The following is an 18434-nucleotide window of genomic DNA, read 5'->3' as shown; positions in this document are numbered from 1 at the left end:
TTTTATAGATGAGGACACTGTAAGCCCAGAGAGGTAAAGTCACGTGCCTAAGGCAATAGGCAAGATTCAGGTTTTTCTGGCTACACATTGTTGCTTCTTTCACCACCTCGTGCTCTATCCTTTTCCAAAAGTCTGTCCTAATTTTTCTTCATATTTCCTCTCCGTAACAGTTAACTATTTGTGAATATGTGGACAGTTGAGCTCTTTTTCACCAGAAAAGACAGGAAGAGGAGCTGTCTTGGAGCTGGAGCCAACCTCTCTGCAAACTACAGCCGAAGGACTGATCCCTTTCTGTCCCCTTGTAGCTTAATTGCAGTGCTTTCCCATTTTATTAGTTTCCAGATTCTGTGCCAAGTGCTTTAAAAGGCAGGTAGGGGAGAATTCTCTGCTTGCCTGGCAGCCTGCCATCAGCCCTAGAATCTGTTGCTTGCTGTTTCAGAAAGGGATCAACATTGAAGGCATTTTCTCAGCAGTACAATTTACATATCAGAACCTTGCTGACTGAGGCAGAAATGAGGGCTCTGGGGGCACGAGTCTGGGAGTGTGGACAGACCCTTTGTAGGGGGAGGGGGAGGGGATAATTTATTTTATTACCCAGGAATAAAAACATTGTGAGTAATGAATAAAGTCCGAAAGCAGTAAATTTAGGACTCTAGAGTTAGGTGCGTAACGTGTTGGAGAACAATTTAAGCCTTCGCCTCGTCTGTAGAGGTGAGGTTTTCAGGCTGCCTTTCACAGCCCAAGTTTCATTAAATAGACTTTTAAGGGTTAGGATTACAAGAAGCCAAGTCCGGCTGGTTCATAATGATGATTTATGGCTGTGTTGTCGACTCCCCGACCCTTCTGTACAAGGGGATGGAGAAAATACATAATTTGTTGCTCATTAACTCCAAAATCTGTCAAGGCTGCCCCAGAAGCCATGTGGTCCTGGAGTCATGTGTCTGCTAAGTGGCTTCAGCCTGGCTCTCGCCTTAAAAACCTGCAATTGCTCTTCTACAGTGGAAACTGGTTTTAATAATGATAGAAATAATGAAACTATCTCACTGTAGTGTGCTGTGGGTCTTTGAACTTAAGAGTCAGAATACCTGGGCTCTACTCTCAACTCTGTCACTTACCAGCCTCAAATCCTTCAGAAAAGTCACTGTCTCCCAGAGCCTTAGTATCTCCATGCGTGGGATGGGATATCTTCTTCACAGATAAGATTAAATGAAATTACAGTACAAAATAAATGTAAGAGATGGCTGCTGTTAACATTGTTATTAAGAATTTGAGGTACCGCAAAATGTCCTTTTCATTTCCTTGTCTTCCTATGAGTGAAGGAAACATTTTACTTTGCAATTTACTTTCTTAAGAGTGTGGCCAGGCACGGTGTCTCTTGCCTGTAATCCCAGCACTTTGGGAGGCCGAGGCAGGCGGATCACAAGGTCAAGAGATTGAGACCATCCTGGCCAACATAGTGAAACCCTGTCTCTACTAAAATATAAAAAGTAGCTGAGCATGGTAGCGCACATCTGTAGTCCCAGCTACTTGGAAGGCCGAGGCAGGAGAATCACTTGAACCTGGGAGGTGGAGGATTCAGTGAGCCGAGATCGTGCCACTGCAATCCAGCCTGGTGCCTGGTGACAGAGCAAGACTCTGTCTCAAAAAAAAAAAAAGAGTGTGGCACTAAAAATGGAAGTTTTAGAATTATGGAATATTTGAGCTGAAAAGAATCCTTACATTGTAATCAAACCCCTTCTCCCTAACATGACGAGCAGAAAGGTGACTCATCTGAGATTAATCAGTAAATTCATGCAAGAGATGCTAATTTGCTGTGGAAACTCACATGTTCTCAGCATCAAACAGGAAATTGTGTTGACTGATCCTCCGGCCACGCCTGCTTAGAAACAGTTCCTTAATCTGTAGCAGTGGCTGGTTCAGGGAACGGGGGAGCAATCCCAGGTCAGAGATTTTGCCTGGGGCCTTGGTTCTGCTCCCTGCTTGTGGTGTCATCTCTGAGCAAGTAACTTTCCTCTGCTGTTGCTTATTACCTATGCTTGGTTAGCAGGCTAGTGGTGGATGATGGACATAGCCCAGGGGAGTTGAGAAAAATGTCATTGCAGTTATGAAGTAATAAATCAGAATCTAGCGCCCTCATTTTGCAAATGGAGAAACCAATTTATCCCAAATTCACTAAACAAGTTGGGACTTGAACCTGGGCTACTTGACTCCTAGTTCAGTGCTCTTCCCCTGCATATAAAGTCTCATATAATTTATAAATAAGGAAGAATAAAAAGGAGTAACAGAACACGATTGTGGTAATAAACATCTGGAACTTGTTTGTCTGTGAGGTTACATAGGGTAAATGTATAAACAGGTTCAAAAGGGGAATTAGATCATGAATGGTAGGAAAGAATGCTGGGCAGGGAGTCAGTGCACCTGGGTTTAATCTTTAGATGCGAGCTAATTTGGACCTAAGTTTCTTCTAAATATAATGGTCTCTTTCATTAATGAATTGCCATGCTTCTCCGAATTTAATCTCTGCAACGTGTTATCAAAGCGTTCTCGGTAACATTTAGGGGATATTTCCAATTTTCTAATAAGGCAACTCTAACGACTACCGTTCTGCTCCCTTTCATTCGTTTGTTCCTTCAATTGATAGTCTTTGAGCATCTATGCAGGGTCACATACTAGTTTTGCTCTCTCAGGAAATGGCTGTGCCAAGATGCTGGCTAGAGTGGCCTTTGACTATGTTCCTCTAATACGAAATTGTACTCAGTATTATCTGGGAAAACAAAATGTAGCTCTTACATATAAAACATTTATAAACACAGAGTTCACTGTGTCAACGTTGGCAGTGATAGTTGCTGTTCTTACTGCTGCACCTGTTTGTCCCTGAGCCCAGCTGGTGTTTCCTTCCTACATGGTCGTCCTTCCCCAGACTTTGGAGCCCTCGAGGACCTTGATCAGACCTCATGCCTTCTTCCCCTATAAAAGAATAATGGGAGCCTTTGCAAAGGAGTGTCCGGATATGCCAGCCTATTGCTTCCCTTGTGGTTGTGCACATGCTCTCTGCCCTCTGAAAGGGCAAGTGTAGCTCATCATCCTGTCCTGGGAGGAAGTGTGAAGAGACTTTTGTGGTGAGTGATAAGCTGACCATCACTGCCTCTGGGCTGTGGTTACAACCAGGAAGTAGCTGTGGCTAGACTGTAGAGTTAAGACAAAGGCAGCAGGGTATGTGATTCTACACATCATAGCTGTTTACCTTACAGAGCATCAGCTGTCAGCCATTCTTGATGTAAATGATGTGAAGACAGCTATGTTAAGCATCAGGATTTCATGACATAAAGAATATAAAAGCAATGTCTGGTATATAGTAGGTAACCAGTAGTTGGTGAATTGTTTTTAGTAGTGATAAATCTCCTCTAAGCATCATTTCATAGATACAGTATGAAAATCAAGAATGATTTGAGAATGATCTTCAGGATCAGATGTCAAGAGATTGAGACCATCCTGATCAACATAGTGAAACCCTGTCTCTACTAAAAATACAAAAAATTAGCTGGGCATGGTGGCACGTGCCTGTAATCCCAGCTACTCAGGAGGCTGAGGCAGGAGAATTGCCTGAACCCAGGAGGCGGAGGTTTTGGTGAGCCGAGATCGCGCCACTGCACTCCAGCCTGGGTAACAAGAGCCAAACTCTGTCTCAAAAAAAAAAAAAAAAGACAGCATAGGCTGACTGGAGGAAATTCACAAACACTGACGGACATCATACTGCAAGTTTCTTAGTTTATAGACTGGTGTCCCATTCACTACACTATGCTTCTACAGAGCAAAATAAAAGCACTACTTTCTATGATCCAGGTCATTTCCCATTAATGTTGTCCTATTTGAACCAACAACTAACTACAAAGGTGTGCACCCTTCGTTTATGGAGCCGGAGGCTAAAGCTTGGAGGGCGTAGATTATTGCTGAAGGACACCAGATTGGCGACAGAATCTGGATTCCCCAGGACTTAACCATGGTGTATTCACCTGTTCATATAGAAACCCTCCCCATGGCCAACGTCAGCACGAGGCTGAGGCCCTTACTAGAGTCAGGTCGTTGTCGGTGATCCTTTACCCCCAATCCCAGAATCCTGAGATTTGCTCAGACCCTGTGACATCATAGTTACCCTTAACTTTGTCCTTGATTCTTCATTTAGTATTTCTTTTATATGGTTAAGTTCTTATTTGTCTCTCCCTTAAAAAAAAAAAAAAAAAATATATATATATATATATATATATATATATATATGTATATATACACACACACATATAGACATATAAATACATTTGGTTGTATATTTTTACAAAGGTATTACATGGTCATATTGGGTTTAAAAAACCCAACTATGTTAGCACTTTGATCTTTCCTTCTGTTCATATTTGTGTCTGTATATTTCATAAGTAGAAAATTAGGACACTCCTTTGCAAATACTGAATATTCTCCTATGTCATTAAATATCCTTTACGGCATCAGTGTTGATGAGGAGTCTTGATATTACCTAATTCCCCTATTGGATTCCTTTTAGATCATCACCGGAGAATTCTACCGGATCTATTACCTGAAGAAGTCACGATCGACGATTCAGAACCCCTACGTGGCAGCACTCTATAAGCAAGTGGGCTGCTTTCTCTTTGGCTGTGCCATCAGCCAGTCTTTCACAGACATTGCCAAAGTGTCCATAGGGCGCCTGCGTCCTCACTTCTTGAGTGTCTGCAACCCTGATTTCAGCCAGATCAACTGCTCTGAAGGCTACATTCAGAACTACAGATGCAGAGGCGATGACAGCAAAGTCCAGGAAGCCAGGTGAGACACCACCTCCCCATGGCCAGAGCGTGGACCCCTTCGATATAGTGCAGCTCAGTGAGCACCTCCTAGCTGGGCTCTGGCTTAGATGGGTGAATAAGGCATAGCTCCTATTCTTGAGGAACTCACAGTCAGATGATTGAGATGGATATGTAAATCAATACTTCTGGTAAGAGCACTGGTAAGTCCATTCATTCATTCTTTTGTTTATTCATGAATTCATGGGTGCCTGCTATGCTCCAGGCATGAGTCCGAAGCGCTACCAGGGATGCAAAAATGAACAGGGAATAGTGCCTGCTCTAAAGGTTACAGTCTAGGGAGGGAAGAGAGACAGACAAGTGTGTATCAGGGATGTGAATATGGCCCTCTCATGGCCCTCTCTTGCTCTTGCAGGAAATCCTTCTTCTCTGGACATGCCTCCTTCTCCATGTACACCATGCTGTATTTGGTGGTAAGTACCCACCCTTTGATTTGAACAGTGCTCAGCCCCAGCTTCAATCCCTTCTGATATGATAGCTCTCAAAAGAGTTAGGGGCACGACATCACTGTGAAATCCTTGAAAAAGAGGTTAGTTAGAAAAGTTAGGTGTGAATCTAAGCTCTGCCACTGCCTTAGCAGAAGTTATTTTACTTTCCAGTTTTTTCCCCCATTTTTCAAATAAAAATAGTATTTGCCATAGCTGCCTGATAAGCATGATGGATGCATTTTGAAATTTTAAAGTGATAAAGCCACTTGTGCGAGGTTGGTACAAGAGTAAATGAGGTTTTTGTCATTACAAAAACCCTTGGACTACATTACTTTAATGGTGAAAACCACAATTACTCTTGCACCAACCTAAATATAACATTTTAGGGTGCCAGCACTGTTTTTGGAAAATCTATTGTGGGAAAAGATTGGTAAGTGAGGCTCAGCGAATTAGAGTGAACTGCCAAAATGTACTTAAACACCAGGACTCTTGCTCAAGCCCAAGCCTTCTGGTAAAATTTTTGCAACATTCACCATGTCAGTCCTTCGGATTCTACTGAAGGAAGGGCTTTAAGGATTATCATTACCTAAGTATTTAGAATAATTTTGAGTTTTGCAAAATACTTCTGCTCTGTGAGAACGCATGACTTCATAACAACATTGTGAAGTACACAGTCCATGCCCCATTTCTCAAATCCACAGACCAAGGACCAGAGAGGATAAGCAGCATGTTTAAGTTCCTTCAAACAGTGGGGGAACCATGATTTGCTTCCCATGTTGCTCTTCTCATGGCCGTGTCTGCTCTGATTTCCTGCAGGCTGTTGGGCAACGCAGGTGAAGTGCCCTGTTCGCCTCCAGACAGAGGGCTGGTCTGTTTTTCTTTGTCAGTTACACGTGGGCTTCCCTGCCTTTCCTCTCCCCTTGAATGAGGTCTGAGTGTGCCAAGGCACTTCCTGCTTTCAGCCGCTTTGGTGGAGTTCAGAGTGAGAAGGTGCTGAGAGGTCAGACATGGCTCAGAGGAGCACAAACTGTTTGGAAAAAGGGCATTTTTATTTCAACTTATTTAAAAAGCATAATTAGGAGTTGGGAAAAACAACAGAGAGGTTGTTTCATTTTTGTTTTTTTTTTTTCCACAATCCTTTCCAAGTGTAGAGGCCTCTAAACTAAGCCAACATTGGCTTCCCATTACCAAGGATCAGAGCTGAAAGATGGACCCCAACCTATGACAACATTAAACATGAGTTTTACGTGTTCATGAATAGCACTTCCCTCCATTCTTCATCTTTTTGTTTTTGTTTTCCTCTTATAAAGGAAAATTCAGCAAAGATACTTAGGTTCCTGCTCCATGTGTATATTTTACCCAGGGCTGGAAACAATTTTAAAAATGTAATTTCGGTGTTTTTATAAAAGTGCTTAGAAGAACCGGGTATGTGTTCGTTTTTTTCATGTCTCTTCATTTTATTCCAAGAGAAAAATACTGGATTGTTTTGAAGCCAGCATTGTGCACTGTGGCCTTCACAGCTGTACAACAGGTGAAGATGCTGACACGCTTTGGGTGCCTTCTCTGTGCCTGGCACCATATCTACTTACTCTATGACATTTGGTTCTCAGTGACCTGAAGAAGTGTGTTTTGATTATCCTCTCCAACTTGAATCTAAGATGTTTAGTTACAAAAGTTCCACTTGACAGTGGAAGACAGAGACAGTCAGTAAGAGACAGAAAAGTTATTTGCACTTTGGGAGGCCGAGGCGGGCGGATCACGAGGTCAAGAGATTGAGACCATCCTGGCCAACATGGTGAAACCCCATCTCTACTAAAAATACAAAAAAAAATAGCTGGGTGTGGTGGTGTGCACCTGTAGTCCCAGCTACCTGGGAGGCTGAGGCAGGAGAATTGCTGTTAGGTCAATGAATAAATTTTGCCAAATGATGAGCTTGGAAAAACCATGCCTCAAATACCAAATTATCTCTGGGCACAGAAGCTTAAGGGTGAGGTTAAGGCTTGTTAGAGATTAATGCAAGTTCTAATTTAAAAAAATACACAAACCCACAGCATATATAAGCATAAACTATGCTTTCTACCTCTGAGCCCTGGCCTGAACCCCAGAGGACCACATCTGGATTGACCCTGAACCTCCTTGCTCAGAGGTTGAGGAGACATGCTATCTGGATAAAATGCCAACACGAGGGCAGACGCCAATTCATACAGCACCCCTGGTGTCTCCTCTGTTGGGCTGGGTGCTCTGCTACCTTTTGGGGATATTGAGATGAATAAGACCTGGGTCCCACCCTTAAGGAACTCACCTGTGCATCCAACATTCAGCCTTTGGTATATACTTAGTGAGGGACTATTATGCGCCAAGCCCCATGCTAGGAGTGGGAATGGGGAGCTGGTTACATCCTTGCATAATGTACTCTAGAGAAGCAGTAGGCAATGTCCTACTTTGGTACATTGGCTGGTACATAATAGTCTTGTACATTGTCCAGCAGGGACAAGGGGATGTGTAGATTATATTATGGACTCTCAGAATTGTGTCCCCTATGCTAACCTGGAGCAGGGGGTGGCAGTAGAGGTAGTCACATGAAGAAAGAGGAGACTGGAAGAACTACATGTGTGAAGGTGAAAAGGAGGATGGCGATTTGGAGAACTGAAGGTATTCAGTTCAGTTCAGCTGGGATGGCTGGTAGGAACCAGGGAATTGAGGGCACACTTAGAAGTTGAAAATACCTTTGGGATCATCAGTCCCAGCTCCTCATTTTGCAGGTTGGATTAGGCAGCACTTTGTGTTAAGGCCTTACCTTAGCTGCTGTTCTCTCCCCTCTCCTGGAAATCTGCACCTTGTCCCCTCACCTTCTTTAGGTCCCTTTCCAGAAGGCTTTCCTGACTCCCCTGTTTAAAATGACGGACCCCTCCTCTGATACTGTTCTCCCTATTCCCCTTTGCAGCCTTACTTCTCACCATCTGACATACTATATATTTACGTGCTTGTTTGTTTCTTCTAACTAAATTATAAATTCTGGCTGGGTACAATGGTTCATGCCTGTAATCCCAGCACTTTGGGAGGCTAAGGCAGGAGGATCGCATGAGCCCAGGAGTTCAGGATCAGCCTGGGCAACATAGTGAGACCCCATTTCTATTAAAAAAATTATTTAAAAAAGATGGTTAATTCTCGAGGGAGAGTTTTTTGGTCTCTTAGATTCACTGCTATGTCCTATTTCCTAAAACAATGCCTGACACCTGGTAAGTGTACAATGAATATTTGATGAATGAATGAGTGAATTTCAGTTCTTCTGACACTCTTGGGCCATCCTCCTTTCCATTCCAATCAGAAATTTCCTTGTTTCCTCATCACAGGCTTAATAGATTGCTAAGGGCCTGTGTAGTGTAGGGAACGTCTTTGCCGAACTCTTTCTCTATTAATTCTTACTGTGCTGTCCCACGAGAATTGTTTGTGTGTCAGAGGGTTTGTTGGGTGCCAAGGAAATGGGGAAGTGGCTGTGCTCTGACAGCCCTTTCTCTGGGCCATGCTTGTTAGTCATTGAGGTTTTATTCTGCATGTTTGGTGCCCTGGAACTCGGAATCTGGTATGCCCACAAGGTGTACCCACAGATCCTGGGAGTGGCCATGGAAACTCCTGGCGGGAGCAAGATTGTTGTTTCCAAAGGGAATAAACCACTGCACCATATGTTTTCCTTTTTCTCCCTATAACATTAATTTACCTTGCCACACATCCATCTGTTTCTGAGTACCTGTTCTGTGCCAGACCCTGTGTGAGTGCCTGGGGACACCAAAAGAGCTCATAATTGTGTGTGGAAAGCCAGAGAAGTAAATAGTGGCGAAACAGCTGGTTGCGTTCTCTGCTTAGGGGTGGACGAGGGGATGGAAGCGGCTCTCACCTCTACTACGAGGTATACTGAGTCAGCTCTTAGACTCACTTGAGTGTCAGATCAGGTGAGAGATTGTTCCACTCTGACTCTCAGAAAAACTGTATACTTGTGTTTTGAATGTGGGGGTTGATGGAAGTATGTGCAGGTGAATTAGAGGAGCCTGAAGTTCCAGATGTTGTCCTTTGGTGTAGTGCCCTCAAACTTCTGCTTTTCTCTAAAGACAGAGGTTCAATATAAAAAGACTAAGACTTGGTGTGAAGCAGTAATTTTATACGGAAGCCAGGTAGTTCTGTGATTAGAGCACAGACTCAGAAAGAGGCAAATATACTAAATGTACATCATATCTTTCAGTTACCTTCAGCAAGTACCACGACCTCTTTTAGCTTTGATTTCTGCATCTGTAGAATGGACCCAGTGGTATCCACCTAATACGATTACTGTGAAAATTGGAGGTAATGTAACTTAAAGCACCTGGCCCAGGCTCTGGAACAGTGCTCATCAAGATGGTAGTTTTCTGGCCAGGTGCAGTGGCTCACGCCTATAATCCCAGCACTTTGGGAGGCCAAGGCGGGTGGATCATGAGGTCAAGAGATCGAGACCATCCTGGTCAACAAGGATCTCTACTAAAAATACAAAAATTAGCTGGGCATGGTAGTGCACTCCTGTAGTCCCAGCTACTTGGGAGGGTGAGGCAGGAGAATTGCTTGAACCCAGAAGGCGGAGGTTGCGGTGAGCCGAGATCGTGCCATTACACTCCAGTCTGGGTAACAGCGAAACTCCGTCTCAAAAAAAAAAAAAAGATGGTAGTTTTCTTTCCTCCCTCTGATAGTGACAGAAGACAAGATGTGATTTTTTCTAAAGGAGGAGAAAAGTCAATAGAAAATTATTTTGTCCTGAAAGTAAAGAACATTCCAGAAAGAAATTCTAGTTCTATGCTATGTTTGCAAGCCACCCACCAGGCACATGAATCAGAGCCCAGTGAGAGTCATAGAGGAGATTAGAGAAGGGAGAAAGTTTCTCACTGGGTGTCAGTGGTCTGGACTGGCTTCCAGGAAGAGGGTAGGCAGAGACCTAAGGAAGGACAAAAGCCTCCCTTTCACTCTTAGCAGAGCTGTCCCAAGAGCAATGGAAATGAAGTGAGAGGACAGTACAGACCTGTTCCCCCAGTATGCAAATTATGTAATGAAACACAAATGACTTAGCAAGAACGAGAGTGTGACTCACTCACTCACCTGACTCTGCTGGTTCAGACCAGAGGAGTGGCCTCAAATTCGGTCCTTTCTAAGGAGGTTTTATTGGAATTCCACAAGACGCTGGTTCTGAAGCTAGGACAAGGAAGGAGAAGAGAACTCCACTGACAGAGTGAGTTCTACATGCCAGGACTTACATACATAATTTAGGGATATGGGAAACAGACATACAACTTTCTTTTTATCATATCCAAAATCAGCAGTTTGTTTATTTTAGCAACTGAAAGCAAAATCTTAGTACAAGAAAAGGTCTTTAAGATTATGTGCTGTTTTAGTGAATGGACTTTTTAATATCTGTGTCTTTCACAGAGTCTTGAATAGGTGCTTCTAACATTTTAAAAAATAAACAAATCTTCTTTACACCATATATAAGAAAAAAGAAATTCACAGAAACAGAGTGACTTATCCAGAGCCATACAGCTTGTATGTAGCAGAGAGAAGATTCCAATCTAGTTGCTCTGGCTGCAAATCATTTTCTGCAGTGTCATACTGGTGCTTGGGAAGTAGTTTCAGAGGGCTGATTCTCTAGCCCAGAGGCCTTCACGCAGATGGGGAAGTGAACACAGAATGTCAGCAATAGATGAGAGAAGGTCAAGTTGATTTAGGCTTTCAGGTTTTGTCCAGCTCTATTTACCCTTTCAGGGCACCTAGGACCTTACTAAACCTCCATAGGCATTCTGATCTGGGAAAGTATGTTTTGGTCCAGAATAGGGGGATGTCATCCTTTATCAGCAGGGTTTGATTTCCTTTCTTCGATAAATTTTACCTGTCTCCTGCGGAGTAGGAATGAATGGATTCTCCAGAGTTACTTGCCCCCCAGCTCTAGAATGTACTCACTGATCCTAGTGAGGCCCAAACCTCTGACCTGGGGTGGCTCATGTGAACTGGGCTCTACCCTGGCAAAATCCAATCCATTTAGCAGCAGTGAAATTGGAGTGGGGTGGAGAAGGTCATTGGATCCTTTCATCAATCTCAAAGCCTGTTGCCGCCAGTTTACTTCTCATATCAGATGTAGCCACTGTTATGAAAGGTCCTTGTGCAATCTCATTCTCAACTCCTCTTTGTTGTTTTGGTGAAATTGCCATATTTCAGGATGCTTTTCAGAAATCCAGGTTACCCTTTTGCCCTGGTGAATGACATTGAGTAAATATCATTCATCAGGGCAAAAGGGTAACCTGGATTTCTGAAAAGTGTCCTGAGTGCCCGTCCTGTGCCAGACAGGTTCCTTTCCATGTTGTGTCCTTTGATCCTGGCAACCCAGAGAAGGATATACTATTCTACCTATTTTATAGATGAGGAGACTGAGGCTTATAGAAGTCAGCTGACCACACACTTAGTAAGTGACAAAGCCAGAATTGGAATCAGAGCTATTGTACCCCAAAACGCACTTTACTATTGCACTGATTTCCCCAAAAACCCCAGCTGCAGACACCAGGATCAGTCCTGACCTCAAAGCATTCCTCCATAACTGTGTTAGTTACTGATGGTTATCGGGGAACAAGCTCCCATCTGCTTACTGTGATTCCATGTCTGACTGCTTCCCAAAGGCATTCTTTTTCCTTGGCCCCCTACTCCTTTCTCATTCATAAGCACTCCCTTCCTTTCTGGAGCTATTGTGATGACTGGTCTTTTCCTCTCTTCTTGTATTAAGCTCCAACCTTAAGTATCTGAATCAGTGGAAGGCGAGATGTGGGCTTTGTCCGGTTGGGAAACACGCCCTTCCTCTGCCCCACCCTTGGTTTCCAAGGCCTGTGACCTCAGCCTACATGCAGGGTCAGGGGTAATGGCTGGAGGTCTTGTAACAAGCATTTTCTGAGGACCTACAGATTTTTCAGCAAGGGAAGTTAGAAAATCTTGCCACACCAAATTAAGAAATATGGTTAAACAATAAAATCACCTATTTATTGAGTAGCATTTCATGCCATCCTCTACGTTATCAACCAAACTGGACCATAGCCTCTGAAAGAGTGATTGCTACACTTAGTTTATATGTGAGAAAATGGAGGCTCTGGGAGGTTTTCCTGATTAAAATCTGTGCTCTGGCCGGGCACGGTGGCTCCTGCCTGTAATCCCAGCACAGGCCAAGGCAGGTGGATCATGGATCATGAAGTCAGGAGTTCAAGACCAGCCTGGCCAAACGGTGAAACGCTGTCTCTACTAAAACAACAAAAATTAGCTAGGTGTGGTGGCAGATGCCTATAATCCCAGCTACTCAGGTGGCTGAGGCAGGAGAATCACTTGAACTCAGGTTGCAGAGGTTACAGAGAGCCGAGATCATACCATTGCACACCAGCCTGAGCAACAGAGTAAGACTCTTTCTCAGGAAATGAAATAAAATAATAAAATAAAATCTGTGTTCTGTTATGCTCCCCACCCTTGTCCACTGCCAAGAATAGCTGAAGGAAGGTCAAACATACTGAGCACACTGCAAGTGGACGATTCCTTGTTCCTTGAATTTGCCATTGTCCTGAAGACTTGTGTTGAGTTAGAGCTAGAACAACACCTTCTTCATCCCCATTTCTAAAAGGAAGCGTCTTTTCATTCAAGGTTATAGAGTCCATGATAGGTCATTAAGGGAGAAGTCTTTGGCCTATACCTCTGATCCACCAACGGTGGTATTGCCTACAGCAACCCAGTCTTGCCTGGAGCTCTTCAAAAGCACCAAGAGTTGGTACTCAGTGCTTTGCATGAAATAATTTCATTTTCCCCATTGCTTACAGTAATATTTTCCACTTGTGATTCCAATTGGTAGGTGTTTTTTGAAAATAGCGATTAAAGGTCAAATAAGTATTTTTTCCTGCAGGACTTCTCAGAGGCTTTAGTAATCTTATAAGCATGATACATGACAAAAATAAGGATTTAGTATAGAACATTCATCTGCCTTTTTTGAAGAAGCCCTTAATATTCGGTGGAATATGGTTTGGGAAAGACCGGCCTGCTGAGTAAAGTCTGGGTTGCTTAGTTTGACCAAAAGCCCCCTGTGAACTAGGCCTTCCTTGTCCCTGTAGCCCTATTTCTCATCACTGCACACCCCACTTCCCCAACACCCTCTTCTCCAGCTATACTGAACGATTTCAAGTTTTGGGGAACTTCTATGGCAGGCCTCTGAGCCTCTGCCTGGAATATATATCCTCACTCCTGTCCTCTTAAATCTCAGCAAATACTCATTTACCTTTAGGATTTAGGTCAAGTCCCCTTTGAATTACTAAATGATCCTGGCCTCTAGCTTCTTTCATAGCTCCTATAAAACACATGAGCACACTTATTTGTTTTCTTGTATTCCCTAGCTGTCTGCTCTATACGTCAGGATTTATAACTTCTCATTTTTCTTTGTCTTTAGCAGTTTTCATAGTGCTTAGCTTCTTTCTTTTCTAAAAAAATTTAACTCTTCAGATCTTTTTAGGATATCTATGGCAATCTAATAATATTTGCATGTCAACTTCTAAATTTAAAAGTTGAATATTCTTCTAAGTAAAGTTCTCGCTTTCTGTCTCTTCAAATTGTCCTTTCCCTCCTTTATTCCATAAAGGCTCTGTGCAATCTTCTTTTACATCTTTAACTGATTATCATTTATAAATGAGAAAACCATTTTTTTTTTTTAATCACTTGCTTGGCAGGCAACAACCTCAGTGCAATCTTTTGTCAGTATTCTTATTTTTTCCTCTTAGGTTTTTCCAACAATACAGTTACATAATTTCAAAATGATTGTAAAGTTGTCTGCTGTCTTCCATGCCTGCTTATTTGAAATAGTTGAGGATGTGATTCTGGGATCTTCCACTGTTCTGTCTCCTCAAGACTGGCCACTGGCTTGCTCTTTCCTCGCCAGCAAGGGAAGGTGTCCATTTGTCCCAGGAAGGACAAACTCATGTCTTCATCACTGCCGCAGGTCTATCTTTAGGCCATCAGCATCCTCCCCTGCCCTTTCTCCCCTTCTCCTGCTTTGATTTGTAGTCGGAAGTTCCTCTTGTCCATTTGCCTCTTCCCCCTCATTTCCCAAGTTCCCACAGGAACCTGGAAATAGGTTGTGCCCAGAGGTTAGAACGGAAACTGCAGCAAGATAACTGACGGGACAATACCCAGTTGACGTCATTTCAACTACTTTGCTTCAGCTAGAGGTGTTTTTTTTTTTTTTAATCTTCCATTTTTCTTCAGGTTACTCTTCTGCTCCACCCTGTCTAGTGTCTGTCAACCTCTATTTGAAAGTTCCCCGGCATTGTCCTGTTGGTTTATGTGTTTCCTTATATTCTATTGCAATAGCCACAGTTCTAAGTGGTGTCCTTTGATAGAGTTGCTTTCTTCTGAAGCAGAAGCATCTCGCTGGGGATATAATAACTTCCCCTTATCATTGCATATTTCATTTCCATGCTGAGACCAGGTAGTGTAGGGATTACATAGCCATAATCCCCAGGGAAATACACAAATGTGTTAAGTAAATTGTCATCAATTGTAAAAAAAAAAAAAAGAAACCTTTACTAGCCCTGGTTACTGTTCTTTAATGATTAGTTTCAGTCAAGAGGAAGATAAAGTTCCTACCATGTAGCAGTGTGCTAAGCCATTTCTGTATATTATTTTGCTGAGCTTTCCCTAGTTTATCTCCCTAGATAAACTCTATTTTTCCTGTTTTTTAGTGCGAGAACTAAGGCTTAACATTTATTTATTTATTTATGCAGAGTTTCACTCTGTTGCCCAGACTGAAGTGCAGTGGCATAGTCTGGCCTCACTGCAACCTCTACCTCCTGGGTTCAAGTGATTCTCCTGCCTCCGCCTCCCAATTAGCTGAGATTACAGGCATACACCACTACACCCAGATAATTTTTGTATTTTTAGTAGAGATGGGGTTTCACTATGTTGGCCAGGCTGGTCTCAAACTCCTGACCTTAGGCGATCTGCCCTCCTTGGCCTCCCAAAGTGCTGGGATTACAGGAATGAGCCACCGTGCCTAGCCAGGCTCAGCATTTAAATAACTGGCTTGAGGTCATGTCCAAATTGTTCTATCTACAACATGTCGCCCAAGGTCCAGATGGTTCCAGTTCATAGAAATGTAGTGTGTGTCCCCTGAGGATATAATGCATGCGAATGGGGAGTCACTTCATGTCTGTTCCTTTTGTCTCCTTTCTCCAGCTATACCTGCAGGCCCGCTTCACTTGGCGAGGAGCCCGCCTGCTCCGGCCCCTCCTGCAGTTCACCTTGATCATGATGGCCTTCTACACAGGACTGTCCCGCGTATCAGACCACAAGCACCATCCCAGTGATGTGCTGGCAGGATTTGCACAAGGAGCCCTGGTGGCTTGCTGCATAGTAAGTAGCATCTTGTCCTCAGTATGCAAGTGGAGCCCTGGACTGTTGCTTGTTAAATGTTTCCAGCTCAGTGACTAAAGCTAGAGAGCCCTCGTTCCTGTTCTCTGCTTGGTGTCTGAAGAGAAACTCGGCTTTAGGACTCCTTCAGTAAAATGAGAATAATTCCTGCTTCTTCCCAGCCTGTGAGTCTTGATCCAATAGGGTCTATAAATCTTCTCTATAAATACAGAGGGTTTGGGCTCATAGAATGTTGCAGTTGGAAGACAGCTGAGGTATTGTCCTCAGCTTGCTCATGTTATAGCTGAGGACATTTAGAGAAGAAGTTTACCCAAGGTCTTGTGTCAGCAGGTCGTGCTTAGTGTCATGCTAAGTCTGTTGACCCAGTAGCAAGATCTAAGTCTCCTGACTTGAGCACTCACATGCTGCTTTGGTGGACACTCAGTACGCGGTGGGACTTCTCAGCTTCTTGCAAAATGCCTCCTCTTCCCTCTGTGACATTTTGGGTGACTCAGACAGACCGTAAAGTCAGTGTTGATTGGAGAAGAGGAAATTTTCTGAAGGCTAAGCCCTCTCCCAGCCTCAGAGCTCTGTACATCAAGTCATAGACTTCCTAGGGACAACTTGGGATGGACCATATACTGATTTGCCCCAAATGAATGGATTACCTTTTCACATACTTCATCTCTGACTCCAAGGGAAGGTAGGATAAGTCATTCCACTTCGGAGCCTCCATCTGTTGGTGCTGCTTTTCCTGCCTGCTAAGTGTTTTGAGGGGCTTATTCAACAAACATGACTGAGCACCTACTTTGATGTTGAGCCTTCCTGGGCCCTACTGAGGGGACCTCACCTCAGTCCAGCAGGAATCCCAGAATACAATAATGGCTGGATGTGTAAGCACCACACATGTAAGGTGTATTGTTATTAGTATTATCCTTGCTCACTCACAGTAAGGATTATGAACAATAGAGAGATCTAAACCAGCTTTTTATTATTTCCTGGTTTCTGAGGCTGGCTGCAGGCTCCTGTCTCCCTATGCAGCCTCTCCCCGAATCCTCTGTAATAGCACTTAACACTCTAGATTGAAACTGTCCATGGATATCTTCCTTTACACTGTAAGTTCTTGGGGGCAGGGGACCATATGTAATAGAATACTATGTTACTCTCCCTGTCTTACCAAGGTCTCTCAGATCCCAGCTTAGACTGAGTAAATGTGTGCTTAACAAGCAAAAGCCCAGAATCAATGAGTTGACCTTTCTTGAGAACAATGTAGAGAGTATTATCTTGAAGGTATAGGGATGAATAAGGCTCAGCCCTCCCAAGGATATCCCATTTTAGCTCCTCTCACAACCAGGCCTAAGCACAGGAGCTCAGTGCTATGGGGGCTGTCATAGTGACATGTGCAGGGGGCTTCCACAGGCAGGGAAGCACCTGGCTCCATGTGCAAGGGTTAAGAAGAGGGAGAAGCAGTTGCAGCATTCAGAGCGAGCACTGTGAAGAACGCAGCATGTGAACTGCCTGCCAGCCTTTGACATGGGAATCCCAGCCTACTGGATAGGCTGTTTTAATGGCTTTCTTCCTTACTTTCTTTTTCTTCTTTCTTTTGAAAAGTAAAGGCCGGGGAGTGGTGGCTCGTGTCTGATTCCAGCACTTTGGGAGGTTGAGGCAGATGGATCACAAGGTCAGGAGTTTGAGACAAGCCTTGCCTGGCCAATATGGTGAAACCCTGTCTCTACTAAAAACTACAAAAATTAGTTGGGCATGGTTGTGCATGCCTGTAGCCCAGCTACTTGGGAAGCTGAGGCATGAGAACCACTTGAGCCGGGGAAGCAGAGGTTGCAGTGAGCCAAGATTGCACCACTGCACTCCAGCCTGGCAACAAAGTAAGACTCCCTATCAAAAAAAAAACTAACGAAAAAACGTAAATGCCAGAAGGGAGAGAAACTGGGGGAGCAAACCGTTAATGAGAGCAGCTGTCACTGACTCACTTGTTCTCCGGTGCCTGGCCCTTTAATGTGAGGTGACAGTTGGGGGTGGGCATTTGCACTGAAGGGTAACCCTTTGCTGACCATGCCTTTCTGAGCTTTGCTCTCAGCAGTAGGACAGCCTGCAGGGGTCTGCTGTGTGGTTCCTTCTTGGCGCCACTGCCCTAATTAGAGTCCCCTGCAACCCTAGTTGAAAAAATTAAAAGGTGAGGATGTCCTTACTAGCCCTCCTCTCTTTTATATCCTAAAACACGGGCCATGAGCAATTAGACAGAGTGTTCGGGAGGACTGTGGCTTATGTTCAAGAAGTAAAAGGAGGGCTCTGACTTGTGTCCTGTTTGGCTCTCACTGATTGTAGCATAGTATAGGAATTTGATCCTAGCGTTTACAAAGCACCTACTCTTACAGCTAGTACTGTTCTGATACTTTACCCGTTGTCTTCTTTCGGCCACATTAAGCCATTGTACTACAGCCGTTTTACAGAAGTAACTAGGCTCAGAGAGGTAACTAAAGTCATCCAGGGTCGAAGAGCTAATAGACAGCTGCCTCACGATTCTCATGGACCCACAGCTCTGCCTCTGCACTCTGCAAGGAGAGGGGAGTCCCTGAAGCTGAAGGCCCTGCAGTTAACCTGAACCAGAAGCTGCACCGTTAGCTGCTTAAAGATTGTCATTTGATTGTGTCACAGGGTCCTTCCTAACCCTTTGGGTGGATACAGTTAT

The 18434-nt window shown here is 43.8% G+C and overlaps 1 protein-coding gene across 1 annotated transcript in view; it reads left to right on the top strand.

Moving 5' to 3' along the window:
- The window catches only part of PLPP3 (phospholipid phosphatase 3), an 86610-nt gene that overhangs the window by 53199 nt on the left and 14977 nt on the right, over positions 1–18434 (top strand). Inside the window, exons 3-5 of the mRNA XM_002750869.7 lie at positions 4553–4830; positions 5224–5281; positions 15554–15730. Coding sequence (XP_002750915.1) covers positions 4553–4830; positions 5224–5281; positions 15554–15730 — 513 coding nt within the window. The remainder of the gene's footprint in view (positions 1–4552; positions 4831–5223; positions 5282–15553; positions 15731–18434) is intronic.

Source organism: Callithrix jacchus, chromosome 7 (assembly GCF_049354715.1).
Source record: "Callithrix jacchus isolate 240 chromosome 7, calJac240_pri, whole genome shotgun sequence".
Taxonomy (NCBI): Eukaryota; Metazoa; Chordata; class Mammalia; order Primates; family Cebidae; genus Callithrix; species Callithrix jacchus.
This window is presented reverse-complemented; position numbering and strand designations above follow the sequence as displayed.